Source organism: Terrapene carolina, unplaced genomic scaffold (genome assembly GCF_002925995.2).
Source record: "Terrapene carolina triunguis isolate 2854851 unplaced genomic scaffold, T_m_triunguis-2.0 Scaffold998, whole genome shotgun sequence".
Taxonomy (NCBI): domain Eukaryota; kingdom Metazoa; phylum Chordata; order Testudines; family Emydidae; genus Terrapene; species Terrapene triunguis.
This window is the reverse complement of record NW_020665349.1, coordinates 229,134-249,585: the sequence shown is the minus strand read 5'-3', so window position 1 is coordinate 249,585 and position 20,452 is coordinate 229,134. Positions and strand designations below refer to the sequence as shown.

Genomic DNA, 20,452 nt, shown 5'->3' with positions numbered 1-20,452 from the left:
ACAGTGTGGTCCTGAGTGACTTGTCTGAGGTCACACAGGGAGCCAGCGGAACCCAGCTTTCCTGACTCTCCGTCCTGTGCACAAAAGTAGCTTCCTCTGCAAAATACAGCCGTGATGAGACAAGCCAGCTCCTTCCTTGGGGCAAACATTACTCACCTGTCTTCACCATTCCCAGGGTTTCTGGTTGGGATACTTCTTCTTCTTCCCATGGGCACTGGTAGTGAATTTCCCTAGCTGATGTTCTCACCCATTCACCTGCTTCCATTGCTGACAGAAGTGGGGTGCTCAAGGCCTGCTTAACGCCAGCAGCCACCCAGTGACATTTTTCTCTGGGGTCACAGAATTTCACATGCTCACCAGGATTCCGTGAATCGATGTTGATGTAAAATCATTGAGTGTTTTGTAAATCTGGAAGCGGGGATGGGGAGGCCGTTCCATTCATGAGGGGACCACATGGGAAAACCTGCCAGAAGGCGGGAAGGAAACCCACGGGCTGGTTCACATTGTGGGTAGGGACCTGGCCGGGCCTGAAGCATACGATGGGGCAGAGCTGGGCAACCCCATGTCTGCCTTTGTTTGCTTAAGCAACAGGCCACAAAATTATTTGAAGCTAAATCTCCTGTGGATTGTAGCTGCTTCCCGGGGAAGTCTGTACAGTGAAAAGCCCTATGCTGTCACCCACCTCCCCTGCACCGTACACAGTAGCACAGGGGAACCTGTGGGTGCTTCACAGTAGCACAGGGGAAACCTAGATAATGTGAAAATGTTTGGCCAGGAAAGTGCCCTGGGGCTAAAATGCAGCATTATTGTGTGTGCTACTAATGGAGCAGAGAGCAGGTTAGCATTTCTCCCAGCATGCTTCTGATATACGGGTCAGAAGGTGGCATCCGGCACCTGCCTCAGATGCAATTTCTGCTACTTCTGCAGGGGCCTGTGATGGATCACTGCTGCCACCTAGTGGCTGTCATACAACCCTACTGCCAACTCATAAAAAACGTAGGCAGCGGTTCTCAAACTGTGGGTCGCCAGGACTGGTGTTAGACTTGCTCCACTGCCTGCTTCAGCCCTAGGTGGCAGGGCTCAGGCTTCGGCTACAGCCCTGGGTGGCGGGGCTCAGGTTACAGCCTCCCCTCCCCCGTCGCTGAAGCCTTTGGGGTTCAGCTTTGCCCCCCCCCAGGCTGTGGGGCTCAGGCTTCGGCTTGGGTGGGCTCAGGCTTTGGTTCCACCTCCTGGGGTCTTGTAGTAATTTTTTGTTGTCAGAAGGGGGTCACAGCACAATGAAGTTTGAGAATTCCTGACATAGAGGACCAGAGAAGTGCCACCATGGCTAACCAACAGAGTAAAAGAAGCTATTAAAAGCAACCAGGCATTATTTAATCACTGGAAGTCAAATCCTACCGAGGAAAATAGAAAGGAGCATCAGCTCTGGCAAGTCATGGGTAAAGTATAAATTAGGAAGGCAAAAAAGAATTTGAAGAGCAACTAGCCAAAGACTGAAAAACTAACAGCAATTTTTTTTTAAATACATCAGAAGCAGAAAGCTGCTAAACAACCCATGCTAAAGGAGCACACAAGGAAGATATGGCCATTGCAGAGAATCTACATTAATTCTTTGTATTAGTCTTCACGGTTGAGGATGTGAGGGAGATTCCCACACTTGGGCCGTTCTTTTTAGGTGACACATCTGAGAACTGCCCCAGATTGAGGTGTGACTAGAGAAGGTTTTTGAACAAATTCATAAATGAAACAATAAGAAGTCACAATGACCAGATGGTATCACCCAAGGGTTCTGAAGGATCTCAAATATGAAATTGCAAAACTACTAATTGTGGTATGCAAACTATCACTTAAGTCCACTTCTGTACCAGATGACTGGAGAATAGCTAATATGACACCAATTGTTAAAAACAGCTGCAAAGATGATTCTGGCAATTACAGGCCGGTAAGCCTGACTTCAGTACCAGGTAAATTGGTTGAAACTATAGTAAAGAACAGAGTTATCAGACATATAAATGAACACAATCTGTTGGGGCTTTTGTAAAGGGAAATCACGCCTCACCAATCTATTAGAATTGTTTGAGGGGATCAATGAACATGTGGACAAGGATGATCCAGTGGATATAAGGTACTTAGATTTTCAGAAAGCCTTTCACAAGGTTCCTCGCCCAAGGCTCTTAAGCAAAGTAAGCTGTCGTGGGATAAGAGGGAATGTCATCTCATCGATCAGTAGCTGGCTAAAAGACAGGAAACAAAGAATAGGAATAAATGGTCAGTTTTCATAATGGAGAGAGGTAAATAGTGGTGTCCCCCAGGGGTCTGAACTGGGACCAGTCCTATTCAACATATTCATAAAAGAGCTGGAGAAAGGGATAAACAGTGGGGTGACGAAATTTGCAGAAGGTACAAAATTACTCAAGATAGTTAAGTCCAAAGCAGACTGCAAAAAGTTACAAAAGGATCTCTCAAAACAACAAAATGGCAGGTGAAATTTAGTGTTGATAAATGCAAAGTAATGCACACTGGAAAACATAATCCCAACTGTACGTATAAAATGCAGATGACACTAAACTGGAAGGAGTGGTAGATATGCTGGAGGGTGGGAATAGGATACAGAGGGACCTAGACAAATTAGAGGATTGGGCCAAAAGAAACCTGATGAGGTTCAACAAGGACAAGTGCAGAGTCCTGCACTTAGGACGGCAGAATCCCATTAGGAGGGCTCAGTCTGTTGTAGCATGACTGTATTCCCCTCATGCAGATACAGGTGTGGGAGTCACTAACTGATTCACATCACTGGGGTTTAACCAATAAAGAGCCCTGTGTCTGTGACTCTGTGAACCTGATAGGTCTGTTCAAACAGCCTTGTTCCAAGTTCCAACTGTTAAACGCACTCCTTCCTCGTTTCCAGGCAGCTAGAACTAGAGTGATCACCCTCTCTCCATCGGGAGTAGTGTTAACTCACTGCTTTGATTGCAAGCTCTCCGGGGCAGAGTCTGTCCGCTCTGTGTTTGTAACGTGCCTAGCACAAGCGGGGCCCGATCCTGGTATGACTCATAATAAATAATCATCATCATCTGAAAACGAGAGAGCCCAGAGAGTTCTGTATTTCAGATCACTTGTGTTTCATTTCAGGTATTATATATTTCCTTCAGTGTCAATTGTTGGGGCTTTTTATTTGTTTATTTGTTCCTTTAAAGGAAGCTGCACGCTTTTGGCTCAGTATTCCAGAACTGCCCAGCAGTTTCTCAGTGCGGGGCCAAGGCTGGTGGGTGCCATTTACTTTTCAGTCGCCTGCAGCAGCCTGGAGAGAGGCTGATTGAATTTTGAGACGTGAGCAGCCAAGGAATTGTTTTGCGACAGTTTGTGCCCTTTCTGCCAGGCTTGGCTGGAGCTCAGTGTCCCGGGCATGGCCCTTAGGCCGGCCCACTGCTCGGGGGCGAATGGCAGCGTCTGTGAATGAAGATGTGAAAGACTGACAGGCGGGCGGGGTCATCGATTGCCGTTACAGATGAGCAGAGGCTTCCCTTTGCTAACCGACCTCTTGACTCTTTTCCAGACTGTGTATGATCAGTGGTTCATCACCCTCTACAATTTGGTGTATACCTCCCTCCCGGTGCTAGGAATGAGCCTCTTCGACCAGGTACCGTTTACTATTAATACCCAGGCTCACCTCTAGGGGGTTTATTCCTGGATTCTGTGGCTCAGTTCCGTGCTCCCTTCTGGACAGGAACTAGGTGAATAAAACCTGTGCTAGAAACTGCAGCAATTTCCCTGCCAGGAGTAGAGCGCAGAGCACAGTTCTGAAGTGCGTGGAGCAGATTCTGTCTTGTCTTGCCTGGCCCCTGGTTTGAGCATGGCTGGAGCCCTCTGGGTTGTACTGTTAGCGACAATAATGGAAAAGGTGCCCTCTAACGGGAGAATATTCACATCCTGTTGGCCTGGACCCGAAGCCTGAATCAGCCCTTAATCTTCCTTGACTCAGGATTAAGCCATGGCTTCAAGATCTGGCCCGATAACCAATATTTGTAAGCACTTTACAATCATCTACATGCAACTGCCTCTGGGGTGAAGGCTGGTGACTAACAAGTGCACATGTAACAGTGGGGGTGGGGAATTTTGGCCAGGGACACTGGTGTAGATCCCTTCTTATACAAAAAAGCTGTGAGATCGTTAATCCTTTCTGGAAAAGTCCTTTACAAATTAATAGAAAATAACCTTGGTATAGGAATGCTGAGCCATCCAGTGAAAGGCAGTGCAGAATTCTACAGGATGGTTAAAAAAAACCCTATAGAAAGGATGTGGTATGAATCAGTCCCTTTGGTCTGGATGTCAAGTTCCTACGTAGATTCTGTAGGATTTTAGAGTAATGTCTATAGAACCCTGTCCTGCGTCTCTAGGGTCCGGCTGATAGTAACCCTATGAAAGAGTTTTAAGGAAAGCTGTGCAGTGGTTAGTAAGTTTCCTGTAAAGCAGCAGTTCAGTAAATGGCCTGGTATGGTACAATCTGGGTAGGCGTCCCATGTCGGAGCCTGCATCAACCATGCTGGGCTATGAACCTAGAGTTCTGGGCAGCCTCGGTGGTTCGGATCTGACCCTTTGATCTCTGGCTCCATGATCCCTTGGAGTGTGACCAACGTCTCTAGATAAAGCAAATACTCAGTAATATATTAATAAAATGGATCACTGCGGCACAGAGCACACTAGACTTCCTGGGGGATGCCCGCTGTCCTAGCATGTGTATTTTGATCTTAGCTCCTTTATATGTATAAAGCTATATCCTCCATATGGCTGCCCTTTCCCAAGCAGTGGCAGATTTTGGTCTTTATTTTGGGGAAGGGAAACTGAACGTTGTGAAGGCCAAAAGAGTAACTGGCTTGAAAAAAGCATTGGACAGGTCCATGGAGGACAGGTCCATCAGTGGCTGTTAGCCAAGATGGTCAGGGATGCAACCCCATGCTCTGGGTGTCAAACCTCTGACTGCCAAAAGTTGGGTGTGGATGACAGGAGATGGATGAAAATCGAAACTCCCCTGTTGTGTTCATTCCCTCTGGGGCACCTGGCATTGGCCATTGTCAGTAGACAGGATACTGGGCTAGACGGACCTTTGGTCTGACCCAGTCTGGCCGTTCTTATGTTCATATGACACAGACTCTGAGTATTTTCTAGTGTGACTCGTTTGCACTATCAAGAACATCCTGAGTCCTGTTCACCTTGAACTTGACCAAAGCTACCCACAGGCCATTGCTCCCCTACCCCCCAGCTAAGACAGCACCGAGTTAAACCCAAGAAAGATTCATTCATCAATTCCAAGGCCAGAAGAGACCACTGTGATCAGCTAGTCTGACCTCCTGGCAAACTCATAGATTTCCCTTCTCCTCCTTGCCCTCGATCTCTGACTCTGCCTTTAACATGCTCCCTCTTCCCCTCTCCGCCTAGTGCCTTCTTTTCTTCACCCGGAAAACCCCTGAGCCCAACTCGCTGCCCTGGGGCCTCATGGCCCTTGCGTTCTCAATACTACGTATGGACTAGGCCCCTGCAAACCAAAGAGCTGGGTTAATGCTCACAATCCCCTTAATCACCATCTGGTGTGATGGCCACAACCAGTGCTCATGGGGGTCTCCAGGCCAGGCCCTCTATGCTGACCCCTTTTTGTGGAGCATTTCACACAGAGCACTTGTCTCAGTCCTTCAGAGCTGCATTCCATTGATGTCTTTGCCCCAGCAATATATCAGCCTGACCCTACCTGCATTGCAGAGGCTAAACGTATGGGAACTTGAGAGACATCCAGTGGCTCAAAGGCTCAGGGCTCCATGTCAGACAGTCCTGGACATTGGGCTGGAGCGTGCCTCGTAAGGCATGCGACCTCCATTTATCCTTCTCATCAGCACTGGGAAGGTAAAACCCACCTTGGAGAACACGCCCGAGTGCTCTAGTGATGTGACCTGTTGGGCAGCATGGCTGAGTGGTGTGCTGGGGCTCTCCCACATGGGAATGCATGTCACAGCTGGGGTCAGGGGGGTCCATGTCACCGCTGGGCTGCCAGCTTCTCCCCTCTGTTCCCAGGACGTGGATGACCGCTGGAGCATGCAGTTCCCTCACCTCTATGAACCCGGGCAGCAGAATCTCTACTTCAACAAGATCGAGTTTGTCAAGTGCGTGCTGCACGGGATCTACAGCTCCCTCATTCTCTTCTTCATCCCCTATGGGGCCATGTACGACGCCGTGAGAAGTGATGGGAAAGCCATTGCTGACTACCAGTCCTTCGCACTGATGGCCCAGACCTGCCTGCTGATCGTGGTCTCTGTGCAAGTAATGCATCACTGTTGTCATTATTTACTTATTTATTTTATTATGGTAGTGCCTGGAGGCCCCAACTGGGATTGAGACCGGATTGTGTTAGGTGCTGCACGTACGCTCAGGCCCCAACTGGATTGTGTTAGCTGCTGTATGTACACTCAAGCCCCAATCCTGCAAAGATTTACCTGGACACACGTGAGTTGCTCAGTTCTTCAGTGGCACTGCTCGTCTGGAAGTCTTTTCAGTACAGGGGCCATAGTGAGGGACAGCTCCCGTGCGGGGGAGTTTACAGCGCAGATGGACAATACAGACTGGGGTGGGAGAGGAGGAGGATTCGTATCCCCATTTTACTGGTGGGGAACTGAGGCACACAGTTGTGTATCGACTGTCTGTTTACACGGCAGTGGTGTCTGCACTGGGTGGATGACCTTCACCTCTACAGTCTGTGGATGTAGAAACAAGCCCCATGGATGGGGGGAAGCGGTAGATGTGATGTATCTCGACTTTAGTAAGGCTTTTGATACTGTCTCACATGACCTTCTCATGAGCAAACTAGGGAAACACAGCCTAGACGAACTTACTTTATTGAATTTAACCAGTTGGGTGCACAACTGCTTGGAAAATTGTATTCAGAGAATATTTATCAATGGTTCACAGTCAAACTGGAAGGGCATATTGAGTGGGGTCCCACAAAGATCTGTTGTGGGTCCGGTTCTGTTTGATATCTTCAGACATGATTTGGATATTGGCATAGAGAGTACACTTATAAAGTTTGTGGACGATGCCAAGCTGGGAGGGACTGGAAGCACTTTGGAGGACAGGATTAGAATTCAAAATGATCTGGACAAACTGGAGAAATGGTCTGAAATAAATAGGATGAAATTAAATTAGGACAAATGCAAAGTACTAGGAAGGAACAATCAGTTGCACACATACAAAGTGGGAACTGACTGCCTAGAAAGGAGTTCTGTGGAAAGGGATCTGCGGGGTAAAAGTGGATCACAAGCTAAATATGAGTCACCAGTGTAACGCTGTTACAAAAGAACTGAACATCATTCTGGGCTGTATTAGCAGGAGTGTTGTAAACAAGACACGAGAAGTAGTTCTTCCGCTCTGCTCCGTGCTGATAAACAGCCTCAGCTGGACTCTTGTGTCCAGTTCTGAGCACCACACTTGGCGAAATATGTAGACAAATTGGAGAAAGTCCAGAGAAGAGCAACAAAAAGGATTAACGGTCTAGAAAACATGACCTGTGAGGGAAGATTGAAAAACCTGAGTTTGTTTAGTCTGGAGAAGACCAGACTGAGGGGGGACATAACAGATTTCAAGTATGTAAAACGTTGTTCTGAAGAGGGGGTGATAGATTGTTCTCCTTATCCACCGAGAACCGGACAGAAAGCAATGAGCTTACATTGCAGTAAGGGGGATTTAGGTTGGACATTAGGAAACACTTAGACTGGATGACCCTTACGGTCCCTTCCAATCCTGTGGTTCTAGGATTCTTCCTAACTGTCAGGGTGGTTAAGCACTGGAGTAAATTGCCCAGGGAGGTTGCAGAATCTCTGTCACTGGAGGTGTGTAAGAGCAGGCTGGACAAACACCTGTCAGGGACGGCCTAGATAATACTGAGCCCTGCCATGAGTGCAGGCGGCTAGACTAGGTGACCTCTCGAGGTCTGACATGTCTCTGGTGCTGTGATCTTGGTCTCATTGGACCAGGCTGGCACAGGTGGCCAGCTTAGCCACCGCCTTGCTGAGACTTGGGTTGGGTCAGGGTGAGGCAGTGCTGATAGGATGGGTGAAATGGCTGGAAAAAATAGTGGAGTTGCTCTCAGCTCCACAGCCTGAGGCTCTCCGCCGTATGCAAATCGGGGTCTCACTGGCTCCTCCCCCCATTTCTTGATGGGCCGGTAACCACAGGGAGCAAACACTGCCACCTGTGAATGGCCAGGCGCGCACAGCCTTTCTTCTTGGGTTGGGACCTTGCCACAGCAACTTGCCGACTAAACGAGACAGATGGCAGAACAAGTTCCACCCTGGTGGGTGGGGACAACACGGGGGAGCAGCCCTCTCTGCCTGCCTGTGTTTGGCACTTGGATGTGGGATGGTTAAAGCCATTGACCGCTACTGTATTGATTTATTCTTTCAGATTGGCTTGGACACTGCCTACTGGACAGCTGTGAACCAGTTTTTCATCTGGGGCAGCCTTTCCGTTTACTTTGCCATCATCTTCACCATGTACAGTGACGGCATGTACCTGATCTTCACAGCCTCCTTCCCTTTCATTGGTAAGCACTGGGACAGCTCCTGCAGAGCGCTGCGTCTCCGAGTGGGCTGTACTTAACCCGCTGGAAGTACGTCCCGTATGTACTGAGGAAATGGCAATAACACGCTGTGGATCTTATTTGTCACTGTCAGGTATTTACACCACACTACAGGACATGTTCATTGTCTCTGGTGCCCACTCGTGCATACACACGTCCCTGTGCCCATTCACTGGCACACGGTGCACACCTATATACATGCACACGCCCTATACCCATATCTGCAAACGCTCCTCCAAATAAATCCATTGAATTGGATTTAATGCAGCCTCTTATTTATCTCTCTTCTCCAACAGGCAGCTGGGTGGAGTTTGGGCCCCACAAATATTTGGGGAACGTTTGTCTGTGCAAATAGATTTGTTCATATGCGAACAAGCTTGTGTATTGGTACCGGAAGGTATCAAAGTGTGGTCACCCAGTCAGGGAGAGAAGCTATGCTATGTGACTTTAGTGCGCAGTCACCCATCAAAATAGCAAATGAATGCTGGTGATAAATGGTTTGTGAGCCGCCCTCTGACTGACGTTATTTTGCATAAGTGCCTATGAGCATGTGCAACCAGTGAACAGCATCATGTGAATGAGTCCGTCCCTGGACAGATCCTGAACAGGAGGAGGGGACTATAGCCTCAGTGAAGGTATTTGCTTCAAATACCCCACCAGCTCCAACACCTCTCTGCATCCAGCATGAGTGGAGCTCAGCTGGGAGCAGCTTTTAGTTTTGGAAGCCCTACGGTTTGTTGGTTCCAGTCTCCAGTCAGTGTTTTGGCCAGGGGTGAAAGTAACTTAAAGGACTTACCGGTACACCGGAGATCTGAGAAGGGGCGTGGCCTCAACTGGAAGAGGCGGGGCCTTTCAAGATTTAACGGCCCTGGGGCTCCGGCTGTGGCTGGGAGCCCCAGGGCCTTTAAATCACCCCAGAGCTCAGGCGCAAATTAAAGGGCCTGGGGCTCCGGCCGCCGCGGGGCTCCAGGCCCTTTAAATCAGGCAGGGCTCAGGCTAGGGCTGGGGTAGCGGCGGCAGGGCTCCGGAGGCGATTTAAAGGGCCTGGGGCTCCCCACAGGGGCCGGAGCTCCAGGACCTTTAAATCCCCTCCTGAGCCCGGCTGCCGGAGCTCCGGCGGTGATTTAAAGGGCCCGGGGCTCCCCGCAGCAGCTGGAGCCCTGGGCCCTTTAAATCCCCACCGGAGAAGCCAGTCCAGTCCAGCACGGCATTAGATGCCTAGGAGATAAAAAGGTGACTGTAACAGAGAGCTAGACGTTGGGGCGACATGGAAAATTACAGTAGGGTCATAGGAACAACAAGAGGGAAATCAGTGGAGGAATCTGCTCAGCATCTTAGATTTCTACACACGTATGCAAGGAGTATGGGGACTAAACAGGATGAACTGAAAATATTAGTACATAAACTAAATTATGACTCAGTTGGCATCACAGAGACTTGGTGGGGAAAGTCTCATGACTGGACTATTGGTACAGAGCGGAACAACTTGTTCAGGAAGGACAGGCAGGGAAAAAGGGTGGAGGGGTTGCATTATATATTAAAAATATATACCCTTGTTCTGAGGTCCAGACGGAGGCGAGAGGCAGACCAGTGAAAGTCTCTGGGTAACGATAAAAGGGTGGGAAATAGGAATGATGTCCTGGTAGAGGGAGTCTACTAGACACCCCCGAGTCAGGAGGAGGAGGTGGATGAGGCATTTCTAGAACAAATAACAGAAATATCCAAAACACAAGACCTGGCAGCAATGGGGGGACTTTAGCTACCCTGACATCTGTTGGAAAAGTCATACGAAAAAACATAAAATGTCCAAAAAGTTCTTGGAATGCCTGGGGGACAAGCTTTGTTCCAATGGCTTGGAGCTGGTATTTTTATAGAAGAGGGTCAAGCATTGCCTCTGCCTGGCTTAGGTAGGACTGACTGAGCAGTGGGTGGACACCTCCCTAGCAGCCTGCTACAGGCTCTCTAGGGAAACCGAGCAAACCCAACACACCGAGGAATACATGTCATGCAGAACCTTTGACATTAGAAGCCATCTTATAGAGCGAGGATATGGACTATTCCCTGTTCTGCTTGGACAACCCCCACGCCAACTGACCTCTCGATCTTAGATATCTGTAATGTAGCCATCTCATAGAAATGTTGGGCTAGACTGCACCTCGAGACGTCATCTAGTCCAGCCCCCTGCACTGAGGCAGGACCAAGTAAACATAGATCATCCCTCACAGTGTTTGTCCAACCTGGTCTTCAAAACCTCCAGTGACGGGGATTCCACAACCTCCCTTGGAAGGTTGGAACATTTTTCCTAACATGTAACATAACTCCCCCACGGTGCAGATTAAGCCCAACACTTCTTGTCCTACTCTCAGTGGATATGGAAAACAGTTGATCGCTGTCCTCTTTATAACAGCCTGTAAGACATCTGAAGTTTGTTATTACCTCCCCTCCCCGGGTCCAAATCTTCTTTTCTCAAGACTAAACATGCCCGGTCTAACCTTCCCTCACAGGTCAGGTTTTCTAAACCTTTTCTTGTTTTGGTTGCTCTCCCCTGGAGTCTCTCCAATTTGTACACATCTTGCCTAAGTGGGGTGCGCAGAATTGGACACAGTATCCAGCTGAGGCCTCACCAGTGCCGAGTAGAGCAGGACAATTACTCCCGTGTCTTGCATAAAACACTCCTGTTAATACACCCCGGAATGATATGAGCCTTTTTTTGCAACTGCATCACATTGTTGACCCATATTCAACTTGATAGAATCATACAACATTAGGGTTGGAAGAGACCTCAGGAGGTATCTAGTCCAACCCCCTGCTCAAAGCAGGACCAATTCCCAACTAAATCATCCCAGCCACGGCTTTGTCAAGCCTGACCTTAAAAACCTCTAAGGATGGAGATTCCACCACCTCCCTAGGTAACCCATTCCAGTGCTTCACCACCCTCCTAGTGACATAGTGTTTCCAATATCCAACCTAGACCTCCCCCACTGCAACTTGAGACCATTGCTCCTTGTTCTGTCATCTGGTACCACTGAGAACAGTCTAGATCCATCCTCTTTGGAACCCCCTTTCAGGTAGTTGAAAGCAGCTATCAAATCCCCCCTCATTCTTCTCTTCTGCAGACTAAACAATCCCAGTTCCCACAGCCTCTCCTCGTAAGTCATGTGCCCCAGCCCCCTAGTCATTTTCATTGCCCTCCGCTGGACTCGTTCCAATTTGTCCACATCCTTTCTGTAGTGGGGGGACCAAAACTGGACGCAATACTCCAGATGTGACCTCACCAGTGGCGAATAGAGGGGAATAATCACGTCCCTCGATCTGCTGGCAGATCCACTATAGCCCCAAATGCTTTTCAGCAGTGTGACCACCTAGCCAGTTACTCCCCAGCTTGTAGCTGTATATTAGATTTTCTCCTTCCTAAGCGTGGTGCTTTGCACTTGTCTTTATTGAATTTCACCTTGTTAAATTTAGACCAATTCTCCAATGTGTCAAGGTTGTTTTAAATTCTAACCCTGTCCTCCAAGTGCTTGCAACCCTTCCCGGCCTGGTGTCATCTGCAAATTTTATGTGCACTCTCCATTCCATTACCCAAGTAATGAAAATATTGAATAGTTCTGGACCCAGGACTGACCCGTGCAGGACCCCACTAGATATGCCCTCCCAATCTGGCAGTGAACCATTGATAACTATTCTTTGAGTGCCATCTTTCAACTAGTTGTGCATCCACCTTATAGCAAATTCATCTAGACCACATTTCCCTAGTTTGTTTAAGAGAAGGTCATGGGGGACCATGTCAAAAGCTGTACTAAAATCAAGCTATATATTGTCTACTGCTTCCCCCCTCCATTAGTCCAGTAAATTTGTCAAAGAAGGAAGCTAAGGTGGTTTGGCATGATTTGTTCTTGACAAATCCATGCTGGCTATTCCTTATAACCCTGTTATCCTCTAGGTACTTATACATTGATTGTGTAATAATTTGTTCCACTCTCTTTCCACATATTGACTGGTCTATAATTCCCCTTTTCAAAGACAGTTACTAAGTTGGCCCTTCTCCAGTCCTCTGGGACCTCACCTGTCCTCCAGGAGTTTTCAAAGATAACTGCTAATGGTTCTGAGATTGCTTCAGCTAGTTCTTCAAGTATCCTGGGATGAATTTCATCAGGTCCTGCTGACTTGAATACATCTCATTTATCTAAATATTCTTTAACCTGTTCTTTTCCTATTTTGGCTTGCGTTCCTCCCCCCCCCTGTTGTTAATATTAATTGCGTTGAGTATCTGATCACCATTAAAACTTTTTAGTGAAGACTGAAGCAAAATAGGCAATAAACACCTCAGCCTTTTTGACGTCATCGGATATTAGCTCTCCTTCCCCGCTAAGTAGAGGACCTACACTTTCCTTCCTCTTTCTCTTGCTCCTAAGGGTATTTAAAGAACCTCTTCTTCTTGCCTTTTCTGTCCCTTGCCAGGCGTAACTCATTTTGTGCCTTAACTTTCTTGATTTTGTCCCTACGTGCTTGTGCTATTCTTTTTCCCTCTCCTTAGCAATTCATCCGTGTTTCCACTTAGTGTCGGATTCCCTTTTGATTTTCAGGTCATGAAAGAGCTCCTGATGGAGCCATATTGGCCTCTTACCATACTTCGGAGCTTTCCTTCGCATCAGGACAGTTTACAGTTGTGCCTTTAACTTTGTCTCCTTGAGAAACTGCCAGCTCTCCTGGACAACTTTTTCCCTTAGATTTTCTTCCCATGGGACCTTACCTACCAGTTCTTTGAGTTTTTTTAAGTCTGCTCACAGGCGCCGGCTTTCTCCGGGCCCTGGGGGTGCTCAAAATCCCCTCTCCCCCAGGCCCCGCCCCCACCTGACCCTTTCCCCCAAACCCTATCCCCATCCCACCTCTTCCTGGCCCTGTTCCGCCCCAGGCCCCGCCCCCACCCCATCCCTTCTCCCAAGCCCCCGCTCCACCTCTTCCCATCCTGCTCCACCCCACCTCTTCCCATCCAGTTCCACCCCCTTCCCGAGCGTGCCTCATCCCCGCTCCTCCCCCTCCCTTCCAGTGCCACCTGCACGCCGCAAAACAGCTGATCACGGCAGGCAGGAGGTGTTGGGAGGCCGGGGGAGGAGTTGATCGGCAGGGCAGCCGGCGAATGGGAGGCGCTGGGGGGGGGCAGGGGGGAGCTGGCTGCCGGTGGGTGCTAAGCATCCACTAATTTTTTTCCATGGGTGCTCCAGTGCTGGATCGCCCACGGAGTTGGCGCCTATGAGTCTGCTTAGTTGAAATCCATTGTCCTTATGCTGCTGCTCTCACACCTTCTTTTCCTTAGAATCATGCAATCTAGCACTTCATGTATCGGGGGGGAGCCGTGTTAGTCTGGATCTGTAAAAAGCAGCAAAGAGTCCTGTGGCACCTTATAGACTAACAGACGTATAGGAGCATAAGTCTGACGCAGTGGGCATTCACCCACGAAAGCTCATGCTCCAATATGTCTGTTAGTCTATAAGGTGCCACAGGACTCGCTGTCGCTTTTTATCATTTCATGATCTCTTGGACCCAAATTCACGTCCACCTTCAGATTTGCTACCAATTTCTCTCTGATCGCCAGAATCAAGTCTAACATGGACGTTCCCCTGGTTACTTCCTCCACTTCCTGAAACACAAAGATTTCAAGCCTAGGCCCAGTGCACTTGGTTACTTTAACTCCAGTGAGGTTGTCTCCGGAGACCATTCAGCAGCATTACTGCCAACAGCAGTAGCATTAGCCGCTGTAACGAGGTGCTCACAGGCTGCTTAGCCTGTCCAAACGCTGAAGGAATGGCGGGGAGAACAAACTGGGGTTGTTTTGGCTTTGGATAATGTGGCAGCCTCCCGTCTCCACCCGAGAGCTGCTCTGCCAGTTTTACCCTCTGGGCCGGACTACTCTCCATCTGTAGCAGGCAGCTGTGCAGATCCCCACAGGACCGCGGTCCTGTCTGCTCTCCAAGTCAGTAGCCCACAGTGCTTCAGGGAACGGTGCCCGTGATTCAGGAGGTGGTGCTCTCCCTTGGCGTTCCTGGGGAGCTAATGCCCTGGGGAGGGGCTGCTGGAGGATGACTATCTATGGAGGAGATAAACATCGGGGTCTTGACCCATGGCCTCTGCCTTTTTATCAAGTGACAAGCTGTTAACGCTGGTATCCAGCAAACTCCAGTTCCGGTCATTCCTTTCTGCCTCCCTAGCCCCGCACTGCAATTGGATTTGGACACAAGAGTATTCTTCCCCGGCTGGCTCAAACTGGTGCATGATTGTTGCTGTGCGCTCTTAACCACTGCAAGTCCCACCTCCGCGTGGGCTGGGGGTCACTGGTGGGTAACCTGACCTTTGGGGATAATTTGCATATTCCAGTGTGTTTGCAGAGTGCTTTGGGATCTGTATGAATGGAAGTGCCTGCGACTGCCGCTGTCCTGGCTTTTACTGTGCTCTTGTTTTTCAGGGACAGCTCGAAACACCCTCAGTCAACCCAATGTGTGGCTGGCGATCTTCCTCAGCATCATCCTGTGTGTGCTGCCGGTGGTTGGCGGTCGGTTTCTGAAGGCTCAGCTAATGCCGACCGTCAGTGACAAAGTAAGGGGATAACCTCGGCTGTCACTGCCCCCTCCGCCTGCTTCGCAGTCCGTGTCCAGGGGCCTGGGATTGCGCAGTGTGCGAGTGCTACCCGGACTCGCGCCTGGAGCCTGTTCGGGAAGGAGGGTTTGGCGCAGTTCAGCCCGTCTGCAGCCTGAGATTACTGAGACAGATTAGACTGATCTGGGCGTGGGGGGATTGGGGAAGCAGGGCTATTTTTAGGTGCAGGGTTTAAGTGTTGTGGCTTGGTGACAAAGCAGCAGTGCATTTCACAGCCAGCAGAGCCGCCCCCTGCTACTGCAGTGCAGGTGTGCAGTCCCCCGCCCGGCCTCCCAGACGCACACGTCTGCTTGGGTTCTGCTGGCTGAAGGGACCCGCTTCCTCTTCTGCTAACATTCACACACCTCGGGAACCAGCCGCCCTCCCCACCCAGGGAATAGGAAGCGGAGGTGGGGCTGTTCCTCCTGGGGGGAGTGGAGGGGGGGCTGCAGTAGTGAGGAGAGAACGCTGGCCATGCCACATTAGTGTGAGGGACTCTCCTGGAGGAGAACCCCCCCACCCGCAAACAAGGCTGCAGGTGATGCTCTGCTTCACTGCCGACCGGAGCAGTTTGCTAAATGCCGCTGCACTCCAGTGTTTCTCTTCTTCCTGCGCTCTGCCAGCGTTAAGGCACAACGTCCTTGAGCAAGGCCACACCCCTGGCAAAGCTCCCCAGGGGCCCTGTGGGAAGGGGCAGTGACGCAGCTAGATTCTCTGCCGCTAAGGACTAGGGTGATGGTTCCACAGAAAATCAGCAGCTAGAGAGACAGAAGAGGTGCCGTCCCCAAGGACACATTCATAGATCATAGAAGATCAGGGTTGGAAGGGACCTCAGGAGGTCATCTAGTCCAACCCCCTGCTCAAAGCAGGACCAATTTTTCCCCCCCCGATCCGTAAATGGCCCCCTCAAGGATTGAACTCACAACCCTGGGTTTAGCAGGCCAATGCTCAAACCACTGAGCTATCCCTCCCCCCCTATTCAAACCTCCCTGCTGAGTTTAGCTGGCTCTCGCCGCTTCAGATGGGATGACCGGTGTTTGTGGGTTTACTAGTTTATTGAACTACGGTATTGTACACGGGCCTGGCCCAGACTCTCCGATCAGTGCCCTGTCCTTGGCAGGGGAGCTCAGAATCCCAGCTCCAGGCTATGGCTCGGGCCTGGCTCCCCACAGCAAGCATGCGTCACTTTTGTCAAGGCTCGCGGTGCCTGTGGGACATGAGCTGCCTGCTGAGAGGACTGTTCTGGCTGGGGAGGGGTCCCAGCCGGCTGCCAAGCTGGGACCTAGATAAAGCCTGACCCTGAGAGAGGCCAAGGACCTGCAGCTCCCATTGCCTCGAACAGGAGGTGCAGAGGGTCAGCATTTCTCCAGACTCTGCCCCTGCTGCCTCTAGCTTTGTTGTGCTCACACGGGCCCTGTGTCTGTAGCCGGTCTGGCTCTGAAAAGACGCCCCGTGGCTGATATTTGATAGCCCTGCCGTGTAGGAGCAAGGGGCTGCTAGGAACCGTTTGTACACAGCCAGGTTACTGCCTTCCGGCCAGTTAAAGCCTCTGCAGGTACCCGCTTCTGCCTGTGAAGCAACAGGACTGTGGGCGTTCCAAGCCCAGCTGTCTCTCCCACCCGCTGAGCGGGATGTTTTCTGATTTCAGGTCCTACGCAAGATCAGAGCGGCCAAGAAGCGGCCGCCGCCTCCCTTGCCCAAGACACGCTTGCGCCGTACCAGCACCCGTCGCTCCGGCTACGCCTTCTCCCATCAGCACGGCTTCGGCGCGCTCATTATGTCTGGGAGAAACATGCGGCCTAAACTGCCTTTCACCACAACAGGGACGTTTTCACCCAATAGTGAGAAAAACAAACACAAGTGAATGAAAGAACCAGGGCAGCCAGAAAGGAAACTGTGATCTGCACAGCGTCCCAGCCCGCACCTGCCCAGGACTGCCCTGTCAGCTACTCCAAGGAGGACTCAGGCCTTCTCTTTCCACCCAGGCACTCGCTCTAACTCCAGCTCCTGCTCTGAAGGGCACGCGCTGCTCCCAGGGAGGCAGGGGAAGGGTGGAAAGAACAGGATGAGTCAAAGTTCTTAACTGTGTGGCATTGACAAGTGGAGAGCGGCAAGTGCAGAGCAGACCAACCCCCACATCCCTCCGTGGCCTGAGAGAGAGAACGTGCAGGGGAACGCCCGCTCCATGCACCAAGATCATCCGTGATGCCACTGCTTCATCCCCTCAACCCAGTACCGCCGAGCACAGCGAAGTCAGGGCGGAGCGAGGGCAGAGCTGTATACGCTCATCCCATCCACAAGACTTGTTTCTGCTGTGAGCTATGCCGTGAAACATTCAGAGCTGTATTCATCCCGGGGATAACTCCACTGACCCCAGGGGGGACGGGCCCAGTGCCTCGAACCCAAATCTTTGCAATCTAAGTAATTGTGCGGCCATTTGTCCATAATGTACATGAGCATTTGGAGAGTATGAGGTGGGAAATGACCTTCCGAGCTGGTGGGTAACCCTGTCCAGGTCTACAGCCAGTGCCCCAAGCGCAGCCCCCTACCTTTGGGAGGTGCTGGAAGTCAGGGTTCAGCTCTCCAGGCAACACCCAGGGAAAGGGGCCTGCAATCGAGCTGTGCTGCAGAGCCAGCCTGCTGGGAAATGTCATTGTTCTCAGGGTTTGCAGCCAGGCACCAGCAGTTTCTTCTAGATTGAAAACAGAAAAGCACCAAAACACCCAGTTCCTGAATTCCACAAATGCTAGAGCCGCTCCGTTAGAGTAAAGCTGGGAAATCCCTCCCTGGGTCATGGCTCGGTCTCACCAGGGAACCTCCATCAGCAGTTGGCTTTCCAACCAGACCCCGCCAAATTCTGCTCTCCAGCACAAACGCCCAGCTCCCCTGGACTGAATGAGAGCCTCTGATGGCAGAAACGGAACCTCCATGCGCTGCACAGGGCCGATGGGAGGGTGCCGTTTTCACCCTTACCTCTGAGTGCCCAGCTCTTTAACACGCCAGCCCCCCTGTTCTGTCTCTCCCTAGGCTCAGGCTTGGTGATCTCTGCAGTTTCTTGAACCACACGGTTTTGCCTCCTCGTTCGATTTTGGTTGGAAGGCGAATCCATCAGACAGCTGACAGCCCCTAAGTCCCGTGTGTGAGGTCAGAGAGCTGTGAGCCCGCCAGCAAGGGGACCTGACAGACTAGAAACGGCCAGAGTCTTGGAGTTGCTGAGCCGTTGGGCCTGGTTCTCCAGGCCGTCACACCAGTGCTATACCGGGGGAGTTACCCTGGTGTAAAGCCAGCATGCGGGAGTGGAGAATCAGGCCCATTAGCGTTACTCACCCATCGGAACGGCGCTCTCTCGCCTGCAGGACAAAGCGCCCCCCTGTTAGTTCCTCAGCCGGTGCTCTAACCACTTGCAGAGGGTGGTAGGGCTAGATCCGATGCCTGCTTGGGCGGGGGTTCCTGTACATTACACACGTTAGCGGTAACGGGGTTCTGTGCGGAATCCCCGAGGCACTGGCGGAAGGGATGTGTTACTGTGACAGGCCAGCGACGTTTCCACTTGAATTAGTCTCCCTAGAGCTCCTTGTTACCTGCTGGGCTCCTGGTTTTAACAGCAATTGCGTGGAATTGTTTATACTCCTCTAACGAAGGGTTTTATTCTCTGGACATGACTCTCCTCTGGGCTTAGCACCGGTAGAGACAGAGGGTCGATTGCAGCTGGGCTCTGGGGATTTGTTATAAACCACAGCATTAGCTTTCGGCCATGGGGCTGGGTCTGCCCTTCCACAGCAGGGGAAAGGAACATGCTGCACGGAGACAGCTGTAACACCGAGCAATGCAGTGCACCGGGGCGAATCAAACTGAGCGGTGCAGTCATTGCTCGTCGCTTCTCTCTGGCTTGTGGCTCCCTTGCCAGAGACCATCACCTCGGCACGCCGATTCGGATAACGGCTCACGACGGTACCGAAGGGGAGAGTTTAGATTGTTAACTGACACCCCAGAAGGCTCAGCCTGCCAGGCTGTGGCTAGCGTGTGATGCTGTGGGCTGCAGTGCTGAGAAGGAAAGGCAGGCCAACTGCGAATGAACCAGGGAAGCTCTGGGACCCCAGACACCGCTCTAAGACGGTTTGCACACAACACACCCTACTTGGCCACGGCCGAAGCGGGACTTACAAATGCTGCATAAGACACGCAAGGGATGATCCACTTGGTGAACTTGCTCCAACTGCAAATACTTCAGCAGTTTGACAAGACCAATGTATGTTTTTAATGTCTTGAAATTGGCCCTGGTGTTCCACAAGCATCTCTCCTTGGTTTGTAAAATAATTTTTTAATATAAATAGTGGCCAATGGGATGAATAATGTGTGTGTAATCTGTTGCTTGATCCTTGGGGCGTGAGCAGGTGCAAGTATGTTGTTCACTGCATGGATCTCAGGAGTGGGAACACGGAGAGCCAGATTGCATCAGAGTAGTGACTCACGAAGAGCCCAGCCCAGCTGTGGAGGAAAGTGGAGGGGGGCCGGAGCAGGGAGTGGGGCAGTTGGGGGAGGGGGTGACAGTGGGTTGGAGGGGGGGTTATGCGGGGTAGTTGAGAGAGGGATTGATGGATGGTCAGAGCAGGGATGGGGAGGGAAGGGTCATGGAGGCAGTTGGGTAGAGTAACCATATTTCCCAAAGGGAAAACGGGACACTGCACGGGGCTGACCTGAGCAACCTTTCCCCCCACCCCCCTGGGCTGCCAGCCTGCCCTGCGGCCTGGCATCGCTATTCAACCCCCCAGCTGTTTCTCCATGCCCCCCTAGGGGTGTGCCCCACTTTTTTTGGCACAACTGGGCATTTGTCCTGTTTGCTTTGGCCAACTGATGATCAGACAAATGCCCAGTTGTGCCAAAAAAGCTGGAACGTCCGGCCTAGGGCTTAAAAAGGGGACTGTCCTGACCAAACCGGACCTATGGTCGCTCTACAGTTGGGGGAGGAGGTGATGGGGGATCCGAGTGGGGAGGGTTATGAGGGGCAGTTGGGAGAGGAGGTGATGGGAGTGGGGCACCATGGGGACAGTTGGGGGAGGTGATGGGGGGTCAGGGCAGGGGTTGAGGGGGAGGGTCATAGGGTGTAGCTGGGTGATGGGGGGGATCAGAGTGGGAGGGTCATAGGGGTACATGGGGAAGAGGGGTGATGGGAGGTGGGGCACCATGAGGGGCAGTTGG

General features: G+C 51.1%; 1 protein-coding gene across 1 annotated transcript in view; it reads left to right on the top strand.

Moving 5' to 3' along the window:
• LOC112113853 (phospholipid-transporting ATPase ID-like) overlaps window positions 1-19,579 on the top strand; it is a 73,645-nt gene extending 54,066 nt beyond the window's left edge. The window contains exons 21-25 of the mRNA XM_029913861.1: window positions 3,557-3,640; window positions 6,064-6,309; window positions 8,446-8,584; window positions 15,084-15,214; window positions 16,902-19,579. Coding sequence (XP_029769721.1) covers window positions 3,557-3,640; window positions 6,064-6,309; window positions 8,446-8,584; window positions 15,084-15,214; window positions 16,902-17,117 — 816 coding nt within the window. The 3' untranslated portion in view covers window positions 17,118-19,579. The remainder of the gene's footprint in view (window positions 1-3,556; window positions 3,641-6,063; window positions 6,310-8,445; window positions 8,585-15,083; window positions 15,215-16,901) is intronic.
• The last annotated feature ends 873 nt before the right edge of the window (window positions 19,580-20,452 follow it).